At 41.6% G+C, this 17,490-nt stretch overlaps 1 protein-coding gene across 1 annotated transcript; it reads left to right on the top strand.

Annotated features, from left to right (window-relative positions):
• Positions 1 to 890: 890 nt before the first annotated feature.
• LOC307170487 (trace amine-associated receptor 13c-like) lies at positions 891 to 1,937 on the top strand (the record flags this gene model as incomplete). The annotated part of the gene is made up of 1 exon (XM_079891612.1): positions 891 to 1,937. Exon 1 carries the CDS (start codon positions 930 to 932, stop codon positions 1,935 to 1,937), a length of 1,008 nt encoding a protein of 335 aa, XP_079747738.1. The 5' UTR covers positions 891 to 929.
• Positions 1,938 to 17,490: the final 15,553 nt, after the last annotated feature.

Here is a 17,490-nt window from a genome sequence, read left to right as displayed (position 1 = left end):
TACGTTAGTAACCGAGTACGTTTTTTTGTATGAAGCCTAATGTATTTCAGGTTTTTCTGTGCATCTGTTTTACTTCACCTGTTATTTTGTTTTATTTTTTATTTTATATTTTAAATTAGGTACATAAGGTTGTCTTGAGAATGTTTTGTTTGATACATTTCAGGGTTTTGTTCCCCAATATCCTGCCTTGTCAAACTCTAAATAAAACTAAACTAAACTAAACTAAACTAAACTGAAATCTTTTTATTACACATATGTTCAATTCAATAGCTTTTTCACTGTACAGTATAAAAATTATTTCACCATTTTTGATAATGTGTTCTGTAAACGGGACAGTTGTTGCCTACCTATTACATTGCAATAGTTATTTTACAGGGTAAACTGGGAGGGTTATGGACAGCTCAAGCATTCTTGAGTTCCAATGGATGACATAACCCCTCTATTTCTGGACCCCATTCCTAATTCACAGAAATCATCTTAACCACACCAAGGGAACCCTCAGATGAGTTCCAGGAGCCGCTCAAAGGAAGAGTGATCTACAGTGGCTGATTACTGATTGAAGCAAAAACCACCACACCTGTGTTCAGTTCAGTTCCACCTGTGCTTTGCTTTCATGTGGAAATACTAAACTATAACAAGACAGTGAAGAAATGAAGCAAAAAAACAAAACAAATATGTATTAAGTTTTGAAAAATGTAAGAGAATTCTAATCTGGACTGAAGAAATGAATTGCATTTCAAAGCTAATGTTCAACAACAACAACAATATATATATATTTAAAATAATTATTAATTAATAAAAATAAAAAAACATTTGAATGTTACATCATCAGTGGGCAGTAGATGGGTGGGCCGTCTGAACCAAACACTGTATAAATTATATGACAAGAAAGAGAGCAGAACAAACTCCTAACATGAGGAGACTCACTCATGGCCTATGAGACAGAGGATCATGAGACTCAATACTGCTTTCCTGACATCAACTCATCATGTATCAAGGACTTTGAATACTCTAGACATGAATACATTATTATGTATGTGATTTTTCCATTGCTGTCAGCATGGGCTGTGCTTCTGAACCTGCTGGTGATCATCTCCATCTCTCACTTCAAGAAGCTTCACACTCCAACAAACCTGATTATTCTCTCTCTGGCTGTGGCAGACCTGCTTATTGGACTTATTGTGATGCCCGTAGATGCCATCACACTAATTGATGCTAATTGTTGGTACTTTGGAGAAACTATCTGTAGTCTGTATATTATGGCCACTGTATTGCTCACCACAGCAGCTCTCGGTAGTTTAGTTTTAATTGCTGTTGATCGTTATGTGGCTGTGTGTTACCCTTTACACTACTCACAGAAAATAACCACAACTAAAACTGTAATAAGCATCTGTCTGAGCTGGGCTTTTTCATTATCTTATGCTCTTTCAATTGTAATTGTGTTAAAATATTTAACCATTAATTCATCCACAGTCGACGTGTGTTATGGAGATTGTACTATTAGTTTAGGACTTCCCTTGTTTATCGCTGATGCGTTAATTGCTTTTATTTTTCCATGTACCATATCCCTAACTTTATATATGAGGATTTTCTATGTAGTACTTCAGCATGTGAAAGTTATAAACTCTCTGATGAAGGGTGGTAAATGTGTAACAGAAGGTTCAGTGAAGAGGAAATCTGAGAGTAAAGCTACTCTGACATTAGGAATCATTGTGGTAGTTTATATGCTTGGCTATGTTCCATACTATACCTGTTATATATTGGTAAACTCTGTCACAGCCAGAGTTATTGTAGCTTGGATGTGGAACATAACCACATTTCTGGATCCTCTGATCTATGCTATATTTTATCCCTGGTTTAGAAAGACAGTTAAACACATCTTAACTCTGAAAATATTTCAGCCAGCATCCTCTCTGATCAATATTTTTACAGAATAGAATAGAATAGAATCGAATAGAATAGAATGAGGCATTTATATAGCACTTTCACATGTACTACTGTACACCCAAAGCGCTTTACAATCATATCAGGGGATCTCTCCTCAACCACTTGGATGATGTGACAGCAGCCACAGTACAACAGCGCCAGTGCGCTCACCACACACCAGCTATAGTGGAGAGGAGAGAGAGTGCTAGAGCCAGTTCAATTACAGAGCATCAATTGTAATAAAACTGGTAAAGCTGTCACTCATAAAGGATATGATTATCTTTGTAGGATTTATATTTGTAATTTACACTACATGTATCTTTGTTTTATTTCAGAGAGTATGTTTTCTGCATTTGATGTTCAATTTGAACAATTAAAATAACTGAAATTAGTTCATAAATTGTATTAAATTAGCTCATTAAATAAACTAAATTGTAAATGTAGATATTTTGTGCTTTATGCTTAATCTCTTTCATCAGTCATGTTGCATCTGTGTTATCAAAAACATAATGACAAAAAAGGGACAGTCATACAGAACTAAACTCGGTAAAAAAAGTGATGTCCTCTAACTTTCAGAGAAATGGAACAATGAGTCCCTGAACAATATGAAAATAAGCAGTCATATCTGGTGTAGCCAGGAGCTGCTGTAAGTCCCACAGATCATCCTCATAGACTGTAGCAGACTGGCCTTTTCTTACTGTGAGATGTTACCCCACTCTTCCACCAAAGCTCTCAAAGTTCTCAAACATGGTTCCTGGATTAGAAATCATTGTGTGTGTGTGTGTGTGTGTCCTGGTAAACCCAAACGTCCCCACAAAGGTAGGAATATCAGAAATGTCTGACCTTGAGGAAACGTTTTTATGGTCCCAATGAAGAAAACATGTTATAAATTATTCTAAATTATGTTTTTTTTTAAATGTAAGTTTTCTGTGAGGGTTGTGTTTAGAGGTAAGGTTAGGTTCAGGGGATATAGTTTGTACAATATATAAATCATTATGTCTATGTCTCCATAAAATATGGACACCCAACATGAGAGGTGTATATAAAGTATTCATTCATTTACACACACACACACACACACACACTACACGCAACAACATTTTTGGTTACATTTTATTTTAAGGTGTCATTGTTACAGTGTAATTTTACATTTAAGTACTGATCAATATTAATTAACAACATGTACTTTAAAGTTAGATTAGCATTAAGGTTTGGTTTAGGGTTACTTACATTTTTCAGATATATAACGGTGGACAGGGCAGGGGTCATCACAGGCACTCTGACGGGTCCGTGCTATGGTGGACGGGGCAGGGGTCATCACAGGCACTCTGACGGGTCTGTGCTATGGTGGACAGGGCAGGGGTCATCACAGGCACTCTGAGGGGTCCGTGCTGTGGTGGACGGGGCAGGGGTCATCACAGGCACTCTGACGGGTCTGTGCTATGGTGGACAGGGCAGGGGTCATCACAGGCACTCTGAGGGGTCCGTGCTATGGTGGACGGGGCAGGGGTCATCACAGGCACTCTGACGGGTCTCTGCTATGGTGGACAGGGCAGGGGTCATCACAGGCACTCTGACGGGTCCGTGCTATGGTGGACGGGGCAGGGGTCATCACAGGCACTCTGACGGGTCTGTGCTATGGTGGACGGGGCAGGGGTCATCACAGGCACTCTGACGGGTCTGTGCTATGGTGGACGGGGCAGGGGTCATCACAGGCACTCTGAGGGGTCCGTGCTATGGTGGACGGGGCAGGGGTCATCACAGGCACTCTGAGGGGTCTGTGCTATGGTGGACGGGGCAGGGGTCATCACAGGCACTCTGACGGGTCCGTGCTATGGTGGACGGGGCAGGGGTCATCACAGGCACTCTGAGGGGTCCGTGCTATGGTGGACGGGGCAGGGGTCATCACAGGCACTCTGAGGGGTCTGTGCTATGGTGGACGGGGCAGGGGTCATCACAGGCACTCTGACGGGTCTGTGCTATGGTGGACGGGGCAGGGGTCATCACAGGCACTCTGACGGGTCTGTGCTATGGTGGACGGGGCAGGGGTCATCACAGGCACTCTGACGGGTCTGTGCTATGGTGGACGGGGCAGGGGTCATCACAGGCACTCTGAGGGGTCCGTGCTATGGTGGACGGGGCAGGGGTCATCACAGGCACTCTGACGGGTCCGTGCTATGGTGGACGGGGCAGGGGTCATCACAGGCACTCTGACGGGTCTGTGCTATGGTGGACGGGGCAGGGGTCATCACAGGCACTCTGAGGGGTCTGTGCTATGGTGGACGGGGCAGGGGTCATCACAGGCACTCTGACGGGTCCGTGCTATGGTGGACGGGGCAGGGGTCATCACAGGCACTCTGACGGGTCTGTGCTATGGTGGACAGAGCAGGGGTCATCACAGGCACTCTGAGGGGTCTGTGCTATGGTGGACGGGGCAGGGGTCATCACAGGCACTCTGACGGGTCCGTGCTATGGTGGACGGGGCAGGGGTCATCACAGGCACTCTGAGGGGTCTGTGCTATGGTGGACGGGGCAGGGGTCATCACAGGCACTCTGAGGGATCTGTGCTATGGTGGACGGGGCAGGGGTCATCACAGGCACTCTGACGGGTCTGTGCTATGGTGGACGGGGCAGGGGTCATCACAGGCACTCTGAGGGATCTGTGCTATGGTGGACGGGGCAGGGGTCATCACAGGCACTCTGACGGGTCCGTGCTATGGTGGACGGGGCAGGGGTCATCACAGGCACTCTGACGGGTCTGTGCTATGGTGGACGGGGCAGGGGTCATCACAGGCACTCTGAGGGATCTGTGCTATGGTGGACGGGGCAGGGGTCATCACAGGCACTCTGAGGGATATGTGCTATGGTGGACGGGGCAGGGGTCATCACAGGCACTCTGACGGGTCTGTGCTATGGTGGACGGGGCAGGGGTCATCACAGGCACTCTGACGGGTCTGTGCTATGGTGGACGTGCTATGGTAATATCTAAGATAATATCTTTTCTGGGCACAAAACTGGACTCGCTGTCTATGATAGCGTGACTGTCACCACAGCGCGCGCTGGGATATTCAGCGCGCAGCGAACTCGTCTGTCCCGCTCAGAAAATTTCAGAGGATGCTGGGTCTCATGGACTCAGCATCATCAGTTCTTCAGCTGGGTTTGCTCTGCATGCGCCCGCTACAGTTCTGGCTGAAAGCGTGAGTACCGCGCCGAGCATGGACGTCTGGTCTGCTTTGTCTCAAGGTCAATCAAAAAATGCATCTGATTATCTTTGTAGGATTTATATTTGTAATTTACACTACATGTATCTTTGTTTTATTTCAGAGAGTATGTTTTCTGCTTTTGATGTTCAATTTGAACAATTAATTAAACTGAAATTAGTTAATAAATTGTATTAAATTAGCTCATTAAATAAACTAAATGGTAAATGTAGACATTATGTGCTTTATGCTTAATCACTTTCATCAGTCATGTTGCATCTGTGTTATCAAAAACATAATGACAAAAAAGGGACAGTCATACAGAACTAAACTCGGTAAAAAAAGTGATGTCTAACTTTCAACTGCTTTTATTTCCAGAAAATGTCTTAATGTATAAATATTGTTATGAACATAAAAAGATTCAACAACATAAACATAAAATAAACAAGTTCCGCAGACATTTGAAGAAAAGAAATGGAACAGTGAGTCCCTGAACAATATGAAAATAAGCAGTCATATCTGGTGTAGCCAGGAGCTGCTGTAAGTCCCACAGATCATCCTCATGGACTGTAGCAGACTGGCCTTTTCTTGCTGTGAGATGTTACCCCACTCTTCAACCAAAGCTCTCAAAGTTCTCAAACATGGTTCCTGGACTAGGAATCACAGTGTGTGTGTGTGTGTGTGTGTGTGTGTGTGTGTGTCCTGGTAAACCCAAACGTCCCCACAAAGATAGTAATATCAGAAATGTCTGACCTTGTGGACAAAAAAATTTTATGGTCCCCATGAAGAAAACATGTTATAAATTATACTAAATTATGGTTTTTTGAAAATGTAAAAATGGATCAAGTTTTCTGTGAGGGTTGTGTTTAGAGGTAGGTTAGGTTCAGGGGATATAGTTTGTACAATCTTGCCCTTCCCTGCGACCCCCCTTTTTTCTTTTCCAATTACCCATTGGAAATAAAAGAATAGGGTTAGGGTAACCCTAACCCTACAAGGGGTGAATGGGCTGGCAGGCCATGCACATTCATGTCCCCCAGCATGCACTTACATTCTTTCCTGGGTGTGTATAGTAAAAAACATTGGGTTATTTGTTTAACCCAACCGATGGGTTGCACATATTGGATCAATGTGTTGGGTTATTTTCAAAAAATATTGGGTCATTTATAAAACTGTTGGGTAATTTCTAGAAATAACCCGACTGTTGGGTTAAATAGCCTACGGTTTCCGCAGCGACGGTTCAAATTTTAACGGTCCAGTGACAGACAGTCAACACAGAAGCTGCTGCTGCATCCTGATTATGAAAGGTAAGTCATATCGTTTTTATGTATATATAACATTAAGTATTGTGTACTGAGATGTTGAATATAATTCTAAAATATATTTTTTAAAAACAAAGTTCCCTTTAGTCCATTTTAATGATCTCCGGGAAGTGAGATCAATTGGAAATTAATCCTAGCTATCCCCGTTAGCTCGCTAGCAGTAATAAAGTAATTAATTAAAACATTATACTAGCGAAACCGTTTAGAGATGTACTACCAGTAAGTAACCTACTACAATAAACTAAGTAACGTTAGGCCTAGTCTGAAATCACTATCTAGCATTATGACTGTTTTACGGTATTTGTTATAGCAAATGTATTAAAGGGACTTAAGTGATGGTCAGTCAAAGCTGAAGCAGTGCTCCAGACTGGTAACGTACTTTTTTCGTACAGGTGCGACTACAATTTTCACTAAATGCGGAACAATAGAGCTCTACTCATTTGAACTGTAGTGCACGGACCATTTATCAGCTCGGCCCAGCGGCGCGCTGAAATCTCCGAGATGAAAGAAAGATGAAAAGGTGCAGATATTCCCAACAACATTGAAGCGGAAAACATGAGAAACATCGTGCAACAAATAAACAATTAGTTCACGATTAGTTAAAGAAAGTTTGTTATGTTTTCCAATACACAGATTACCTTGATTTACTGTAGTAACACAAACTACAACTATGGTATTTTGTATTGTGGTAGGCTATATTCATAATGAATGTTGTTATATGAATAGTCATGCATATGCATGCAACTGTATTAATACAGGAGTAGCTGAAGCATCCAATTATAGTATTTTTTTTCTTATTAAGTTTTTGCCTTTTATTTAAATGTGTTGTACTAAATGTGTTATACTTTTGTTTTAGACAAATGGGTTAACCCTCTGGGGTCTAAGGTGTTTTTGGGCTCCTTGAGATGTTCTGACATGCCCTAACATTTGTGCTTTTTTCAGTTGCTTATAAACATATTAATGGCAAAAGTGTAATTACACTCTATTTAGCACAAACAGGGCTACCATAATATGTGAGCAACATGAATGTACATGTTTGTATTTTTGAGAGAATAATGTTTATGCATGGTTATTGAATAAACTAAAAACTAAAGTTTCTGAAATAAGGCCACAAAACACATACTAAATATGTGTCAATAAGACTTTTGACTAATGGATGTTGTCGTCTAGAGTTTTTTCTTCAAAATGATGTGAAAATAATCCTGCCTAATCATTCACATAACACAATACATTGATTTAAATTTTGCAAAACACTTTCTGTTTGGAAAGACGATATGCGAGTGGGCGTCAACAATCCAATGACACCATCATGCATATTGAGTAGTTTACACCTGAGGAGACAATGGGGCCCGCATACTTAATGAGCCATTCATTCAGGTGCCACAAGAAAGAATGCAAGAGCAATATATATATATATATATATATATATATATATATATTCTACCAAATTGGTTCACAGTTGGAAGCATCTCATTTTCTTTTCTTTTTCCACAAATTGTGCTTGCAAATTGTATAATATCCAAGGAAAACATGTCTAGTAATTGTGCAGTTAATTCTCATATTTTCAGTTTTGGAATATTTATCCTCTTTGTCACTAATAAAACACAATAAAAATTATTTAAAGAAAAGGCTTATATTTACCTTTTAATAGTTTGTTTACATCTACCTTGTAAATATATTTTTTATTAAAAAGGTTACAATTACAACAACAATTCAAGTGTAATCTTTCTTTGTAAAAACTAAAGTAGGCTATACATTATACTGTACATATTTCAAAGTTAAGGATTTGATTGATTATTTGATTACTTTTTTTTTGACAAAACATACTATATTTAACATATGAGCAAAAAATGGCAAACAAAAGCTTATTTGAGGTGGCAGATATTTTACAGTAAAAATGTATAATCTATCCAAAACTAGTCAACGAAATGTTGTCTTTCATATGTCTGTAACATAGGTCTTTCGTTTATATAAGAAATATAAATGTTAATTTGCAGTTTAATACCTTGCTTAGGGACTGTTCGTTATTTATTTAAGGGGCCACCGGAGGAGTTTTGAGATCTGTTGTCAAAAAAGACATGACCCTCCCTTCGCCAGCAATAATTTTTTCTATGACCCTCTAAAATGATTGTGAAAAAAGGCACGACCCTCCCCGATAATTTATTGATTAGCCTAATTCTGTACTAGTTTGGCTTTGGCAAAGATGTTCAGATAGCCATTGTTTGTTTGTTTTTTTTAAACCATAAACTCTTGCTTTCTCATCTGGCTTCAACGATAGACCAAACCTATGATTCGGTTCGTATCACGATTTTTTATTTTAGATTTGAAAAAAAAAAAACATGTTTTCGGTGCTGATGCGGTGTGACGCGTTCAACATGTGGGTGGCGTTGCGAATAAAGCATCTAAAAGCTGTCACAAAGAACCGGCAAAAGTAATGATTATTAATATGTCAAATATAGCTAGACATTTTAATTGTTTTTAATAAACAAGTGTTTTCTGTGTCTACTGCAAAGATGAAGTTGACGATGCGTCGCGATCGTCTCAGAACACGCCAGAGAGAAATGCACATTTCATAAGGAGAAAGCAGTCTGTTTTCCTTCGTTTTGAATTGTTCTGCATGTTTAAAAGTAGACATTTCAAGCTTTCTATATATTTCTCTGGTCTATGAGGCAAGTAGCATACCTTACGCTGAGTTTCGGTTCATTTATGAGACAAGAGTCCAGTTCACTCGCCCGCGCCTCCGTGTCATGATTATCTATTTTCTACTATATTTAGACTACTTCTTATTTATTAAATCCAGATGAAACATTGATTAAAATTAAGATAACATTAATAAAAAAACGAAATTCACTTTAAAGAAAGGCTTTGTGCTTTCTGTTTGAGGTCTCTGTGCAATTTTTAAAGTCGCTTCAGAGCAGTCATGTCCGTGCGTATATGGAGAACTGTCACGTCCGTAACATTTTTTTTTTTTCACATAAATGCAAACACGAAAAATAAAATAAAAATAATATAAAATTTAATTTTCTGTGGAGGCCGATCTTTATTCATCCGGTGGGTATATATATTTTGGTTTGCACAGTGTAATTTAAAGAATTACTAAAAAATATTTTGCCACCTAAAAGTTAAAGATTTTTTTGTGTCACGTCACATGTGTATTTCCCTCATATTAAATATAAAACGCATGTGTAGACTGATATTTTTCTAATGTCTTGACTCCTTTCAGACGTTTCAAATAAATGCATTTTCTGAGAATTTTTATTTTAAGTTTTGACTGCAAATGTCACGTCCATTCACTGGAATCGCCCAATTTTAACGAATTTATCCTAAACTAGTTTTTGTGGTGTAGGTCTATGTATTTTATGTTAACTTAAATAATAGCCTACTAATAGTGATTTAAAGATGTGGTAGCGCTGCGAAGATTGCGAGTCGTCAACTTCGTCTAGCCGACACTGACATAAAAAATAACTGTTTTATTAGTAAACAATTAAAATGTCTCCTGCTATATTGAACATATTTGCCTGTTCCTTACAAAACACTGACAGTGGGGTTTTTGACCGGGTTTTTTTTTTTTTTTTTTTTTTTTTTTTTGAGCAGCAGCGGACAATTTATTTCGACACACACACACACACACACACACACAATATTGATAAACAGGATTTTTTTGTTGCTTTTTTAATACAATAAAAATGTCATTTAATTTGTTGTTTAATAAAATTATAAACCTATTATTTTTAGTTTATTAACAGCAACAACAGCTGTAAAGATGAAGTTGACGATCGCCATCTCCGTAGTAGTGAACACGCCTATAGAGAGAAATGCACATCATTACATAACCAGAGAGTAGCCTATTTCTTTTCGTTTTAAATTGTTAAAAAGACATTTCAAGCTTTCTTAAGATATATTTCATGTATGTGAGGCATATGTTGAGTTTCGTTAAGTTAGGATGAGATGCGCTCCTGTTTACGAGCAGTGCAAGTGACCGCGGGCGCCTCTATGATTGTGTTGTCTGCTATATTTGGTATTTGGCAATTTGTTGATAAAAAAATAATTTAAAATTAAGATACAATTTATACAAAACGAAATTCACTTAAAAAAATCGTTTTCTGCAAAACAAAACTTAAGTGGTCAAAATCATGTCTGACCCGCTCCATGTCTCTCGATATTGCGTATACTCGTGTGTGCGGTTCACTTTTCATAATCAACATAGATGAAAAAATAACATTATTATATTTTAACAAAAATGAAACTAAATGAGCTTATTTAATGGTAACAACACAGTAGGCCTACAGACTCTGTATTTGTGCAAATTGCTGCACATTCATTTTATTCTGAATTTTGCACATACAAGTTGAAAGGCATTTGTTTGTGCATGCATGTAAAACATATCTGCAACATTTATCAAGTTCACTGATAATTATGCGTGCATTTATTAATTATTATCTTAATGAATAATGAATCAAGGACGAAGCATGTAAACTGTTTGTTTAGAATTTGGATCGATCATCGCAAATAGATCCGAATGAAGAAACGTACAAAACCATAGGCTAGAAAATGGGTAGGCCCGGACCTAAATGCCCACCCGGGCCCAATGGTAGCGCCGCGGCTGGTGGTAGCCCTACATCTTACACATCGTGGAAACAAAATAAGAATGGAAACTAAAATATGCAGTATCGCCCTACAGCGCACATTCTATCAGCAGTTCTGGCGCCTCAGTCCCAATACTGTTAAACTCGACGTACGTTCACATCACATGTTAATGCAGCGGTAGAGTTACACTCACAGGACTGTGCACTTAACAAAAGTTCATTATTTGCTCGTGCTTTAAAGCTTTGCCGGGTAAACATTTCTTTGGCATTCTGTTCTAAGATGATGCACTTTTTCTAAGCGCGAACTGAAGCGCACACTGCCAAACAGCGCCAAACTGGATTTTTGTTGGGTCAGACCCATCTGATATCGAAGGGGGGCTGATAACGCGAGATCAACATGGAGCTAAATGGAAAAAAATAGCACCAAACAAGCCACTTTGAAATGTTGCTGTTTTAATCAAAGTTGGGCGACCCTCCCCCTAGACTAAAAAAAGTTGGATGACCCTCCCCTCAACAAAGAATAAAAAGACATGACCCTCCCCTATTTTCCTCCGGTGGCCCCTTCCATAAATACCGAACGGTCCCTATTACAAATACATTTTATTTCAACATATTTCAGTCGATTTTTACTCATCTCAGTAGCCTATAGCAATACAGTTTGCTAAAAGCGGATCATTAATTCACACACAGAAATGCGATTCAAATTCAAACCGTCTTTTTGCGAGTTGTGGTAAACAGCGCGCATCTCTGCCGTTCATTCATTCACACACAGAAACACGATTCACTTGAGAATGAATAAAACTTACTACACTATTCTCAGGATCCGATCCGTTGCTCCTCGAAATACCAGCACTTCTGAGGTACATTTTCCATTATTATTATTCCTCACAGCGCCGTGAGACGGTGTAAACAATGATCTGAATAAGCCTGATGTGTTTTCTCGAGCTGATGTGGGCGTTCACAGGTTTGCATGTATTGCCTCAGTCATTTGCGTTTGAATAGCGCGCGCTCTCCGTGGGCGGGGTCACATTAAAAATAATTAGCTGAGATGAGAACGACTGACATCTCGCTCTTTTCATACAGATTACATAAACTGAGAATATTTGTTTTTTATAAAAATTACTTCATTTAAAAGAAGAGAATTCAAGCTTCATGCCTGTGTCTTTATGCCTGTTTGACTGAGTATTCGCTGAGTTATGGTTCATTTTCGGACGCGTTTCAGAATTAACTTCACTGACAGAGAGAAAGCAGAACTCGCATCATGTTCATTTTTCTTTATTTGGCAAAAAGCACAACACTTTGTTTTTATTGTGAGTATACACAAAAATAATACACACTTAACAGGAGAGATTGATGTATGAAACTGTTTTTTAAGATCAAAGTCAACAGATTATTTGGACTCTCGTTTGAACTGATAAGAAAAAAACCGAGCAAATCACGCCGGCGTGATTGCCGACCTCAGAGGGTTAATATGTGAAGCAGACTACAACAGTTTCTCTTCTGCCATTTAATTGAAACCTGTCAAGGTGAGTAAACTATTGAAATAAGTGATATATAAAAGGGTTTTAGGGCTAGTTTACTTTTCTGAAAATATAAAAAATTTTCTGCTTCATTCTAACACAGGAAGGAGTAAATGAAAGTTTTACGCTACTGAATGACAATGGTTCTCAGCTCTGGTCCTGGACAGTGTACAATAGTGTCAGGTCACGAAATCACAGGATCCAGTTGCGAATAATAAATGGGGTTTATTGTAAACAGCAATATGAATAAACAGGACAGCTGGTGAAAACTCTGGTCGGCAGTAGGTCCTTGGCAGCGCAGGACTGCAGTGAGCTGAACCTCAATTCCTGGACAGACGAGGGTGACTGAAGCGAAGAACGAATCCTGAACAGGCAGAACAATGGCTGACAGAGAGACGCAGGATATCCGTGAGAAACTGGACAAGGAACTGCACAGAACATGAAGCAGACAGAGTACCAGCAAACAACGATCTGGCACTGAACCTGACAAACACAGCACTACATATAGGACTCATAAACGAGACACACCTGCTACTGATCTGATCGCTCGTCAGCACAGCTGACGCTGATAGGTAATCAGATCAGAGCAGTACACACAGAATGAACAAGCAAACCCGCGAACCGTGACATTACCCAACCCCCTAGGAGTGTCTCTCGACGCTCCCAGAGGGTTCTACCTGGCGATTGTAAGCATCGATAAGGGAATGATCCAATATGTCCCGGGCAGGAACCCAACTCCTCTCCTCCGGACCGTAACCCTCCCAGTCCACAAAGTACTGGAATCCACATCCCCTCCGCCTTGAGTCCAGGATGCGACTAACCGAATAAGCTGGTTCCCCATCTACGATTCACGGCAGTGGGGGAACCGGGGCAGGCGGATTAATAGTAGAAAGAAAAAGCTTGATCTTTGACACATGGAAAGCGGGGTGAATTCTCCGGTATGCCGGAGGAAGTTTGAGGCTGACCGTCACCGGACTAAGGATCTTGGTGATGGTAAACTGGCCAATGAATTTAGGAGCAAGCTTTCTACAAACGGAGCGGAGAGGAATATCAGCAGATGAAAGCCACACTTTTTGACCAGCGACATAGACGGGAGGTCTCAACCAGTGGCGATCGGCCTGGACCTTAGTGCGCAAACCCACCTGGAGAAGAGTCTCCCTGGCCGTTCTCCAGATGTCTCTGCACCTCTGGACGAATTTGTGAGCAGAGGGGACCGCGACTTCGGATTCCAGACTAGGAAAAATTGGTGGCTGGTACCCTAAACTACACTCAAATGGAGACAGGCCCGTGGACGACACTGGTAATGAGTTATGCGCATACTCAACCCATGAGATATACTGACTCCAAGAGGACGGATTCTGTGATGCTAAACATCGCAACCCTCGTTCTAAATCTTGGTTGGCCTTCTCCGTCTGACCGTTGCTCTGGGGATGGAATCCAGAGGAAAGACTGACATTCGCCCCCAGCAACCGACAAAACTCTCTCCAAAATTTGGATATGAACTGGGGACCCCTGTCAGAGACCACGTCTGTCGGGAGGCCATGAATACGAAAAACGTGGTCTATGACAGCAACCGCTGTCTCTCTGGCAGAAGGTAATTTGGGCAGAGGGATGAAATGAGTAGCCTTTGAGAACCTGTCCACCACGGTTAAAACCACTGTGTTACCCTGTGAGGCAGGGAGACCTGTGACGAAATCTAGTGCAATATGTGACCAGGGTCTCGAAGGAACTGACAATGGTTGAAGGAGCCCAGCAGGAGGACGAGTGGAAGGCTTACAACTGGCACAGACCGAGCAGGCCAATACAAAACGACGAGTGTCACGGGTCATAGTTTGCCATCAGAACCGCTGTTTAATAAGAAAAACAGTACGATTGACTCCTGGATGACAAGCCACCTTGGAACAATGACCCCATCGGATAACATTGGACCGCAATCTCTCTGGCACAAATAAGCGACCTGGTGGGCATCCGGGTGGAGGCACTACCCCATGTAAGGCCGTGCGGACCTTCGATTCGATCTCCCAGGTCAGCATTGAAACCACACAACTCGGGAGAAACCGGGAGTTCAGATTGATCAAAAATGCGGGACAATGCGTCAGGTTTGATGTTCTTGGAACCTGGATGGTAGGAAATGGAAAAAATCGAATCGGCCGAAAAAAAGTGCCCACTGAGCCTGCCTAGAGTTCAGTCGCTTAGCGGATCTGATATATTAAAGTTTCTTGTGGTCGGTCCAAACAATGAAAGGTACCCCCGCGCCCTCCAACCAATGACGCCACTCCTCCAAGGCTAGCTTGACTGCCAACAATTCTCTATTACCAATGTCGTAGTTACGTTCAGCGGGTGACAAACGATGAGAAAAATAGGCGCACGGATGAACCTTGCCGTCCACGGAGACGCACTGGGAGAGAACCGCACCTACTCCCACCTCTGACGCGTTAACCTCCACAACAAACTGACAAGAGGGATCAGGGGCGACAAGAATGGGGGCTGAAACAAAGCAGTCCTTTAGTTTAGAGAACGCAGCTTCAGCTGCACTAGACCACCTGAAAGTCGTCATGGTGGAGGTCAAGGCCGTCAGAGGCACGGCTAGTTGGCTATAGTTATGAATAAAACGCCTGTAAAAATTGGCAAAGCCCAGAAACCTCTGCAGGGCCTTGCAGGAATCTGGAGTTGGCCAATTCACCACTGCCTTAATCTTGTCGGGATCCATGCGCACCCCCTCAGACGACACGATGTATCCTAAAAAGGGGACAGACTGTGCATGAAAAACGCATTTCTCTGCCTTGACATAAAGCCCATTCCCCAACAGCCTCTGAAGCACTCGTCTGACGTGCTGAACGTGTTCCTGGAGAGACGAAGAAAAAATCAATATGTCATCCAGGTAAACATATGAACTGATCGACCATGTCTCTCAGCATGTCGTTGACGAGTGCCTGGAAAACCGCGGGGGAGTTGGAAAGACCGAAAGGCATGACCAAGTATTCAAAGTGCCCCCTGGGGGTATTAAACGCGGTTTTCCACTTATCCCCCTTCCTGATGCGGACCAAATGATAGGCGTTACGTAGATCCAACTTTGTGAATAAGGAAGCGCCCTGCAGTCTCTCGAAGGCTGAAGACATCAGCGGCAAAGGATAAGTATTCTTTACCGTGATGCTGTTCAGTCCTCGATAATCAATACAAGGACGCAGGGAACCGTCTTTCTTACCCACAAAGAAGAATCCCGCCCCTGCAAGAGAAGAGGAAGGGCGGATGAGTTTGGCTGCCAGATAATCAGAAATATATTTCTCCATGGCCTCCCTCTCCGGAGCGGAAAGCGAGTATAATCTGCCCTTAGGCGGAGACGTACCTGGCAATAAGTCTATTGCACAGTCATATGTTTTATGGTGTGTCCTTTAACCTTTACACCTTTTACCTATTTATTTATTATTCTCAGGTAGGTAAGGAAAGTTGAATCTGGACAAAACTATAAGCATTCAAAAAGTACTTACAATTAATTCAGCAGACTTCCCTGTGGTCAGTTCTTGCTTAAAGGGATACTTCAGGATTTAGCATTAAGCTTTGTATTAGTAGAAAACCTGTAGTATTTTCGAATTACCGTGCTTTCCACCCTCATATCCCCCTGAGAGGAGAGATTTATGTATTTTTTGTCTGGAAAAAATCCTCCGATGACGCAAAAATCGTCATTTTGCGTCATCGGAGGATTTTCTGGCCAGAGGCTAAAGACTACAGCCAGTAGTAGGGGCTGTTCCGCATTTGTTCAACCCGCCCATAGAGGGTGGGATCTCACTCACATAATGTACACACAGTCAGCCGTCTTTCTTTGGAAGCTAAGCTTGCAGGCTCTTGTTCTGTGAAGAAAGCTGAGTAGTAGGGGTTACCATCCTCCTTTTCTCGGACTTGTCCGGCGGGCGAGATCGTTCAAAATGTCCGGAATTCAGCTTTTGCTTTCTGCGGTCGCCATTCATTGTTTACATGCACACCTCTTGTTTCAATCTAACTGAATTCATTCCGATTGGTGAATCTGAATGTAGTGTTTACATGAACGCTAAACAAGTGATCGGTTGATGTGCGTTTTAACATTGCTAAGATAATTCCCGCTCCTCCGTGAGAGATACGAGACCGGCGCGTCTCAGTAATGACGCCACCGGCCTCGCACCGTTCTCCCGCGGCCCTCAGCCTCGTCCTGCTCGCCACAGTAAACATGATGAATGGCGACTGTAGAACGCAAAAGCCGAATCCCGGACATTTTGGGCGATCTCGAAATCCCAGGCAGACTCGTCACGGAGACTCACTGGTAGGCTAACCTTGTTGTTTTCAACTGCGCTCTCTAACCGGTAGGCGTGGCCTCCTAGGGCAGCAAAGCAAGCGCATTCTGGGAGTTGTTGTCTTTCATCCACATGAGCCAAAAATACATTTTCTGGCTTTTCTCAGTCTAGAAAGCTCCAAATTAAAAATTTTCTTCACATTTCTTCTACATAAATGACCAATTTTAAATACACATTCATCTTTCCAGAGGTGAAGTATCCCTTTAAGGTTCTTAAATTATTACTCAGGTAGACAATATCTTGCCAATAATATAAGTTTTATTAAAGTTAACAAAAGTTATATAAAAGTAACAGTTAGGTTACAATAATAAGTTTCAATTAAGGTACAATCAGCTGGTTTCAGGCGTCGAGGGACACTGTGCTATTCAGTCTCTGACAATTCAGTCTCTCTCTCAGTCTTTTATACGCAGACTTCCCAGACTCTCTTCTGACATCATCAAATGGAGTTCTGCCAACTCCTTCAACACGGCCCTCAGTTGCTTACGGCGTATCCCTTCACGGCGCCTCCATCTTCTCTTTCTCTTCTTTCTCCTCTTAATCGTCTGTAACACATACCTTGACTAGTACATTTTCCATTTATCATAAAAACTATTTCTAATACATAAGTGCTTTCT

This window comes from Squalius cephalus (genome assembly GCF_949319135.1).
Source record: "Squalius cephalus genome assembly, chromosome: 13".
Taxonomy (NCBI): Eukaryota; Metazoa; Chordata; class Actinopteri; order Cypriniformes; family Leuciscidae; genus Squalius; species Squalius cephalus.
This window is presented reverse-complemented; position numbering and strand designations above follow the sequence as displayed.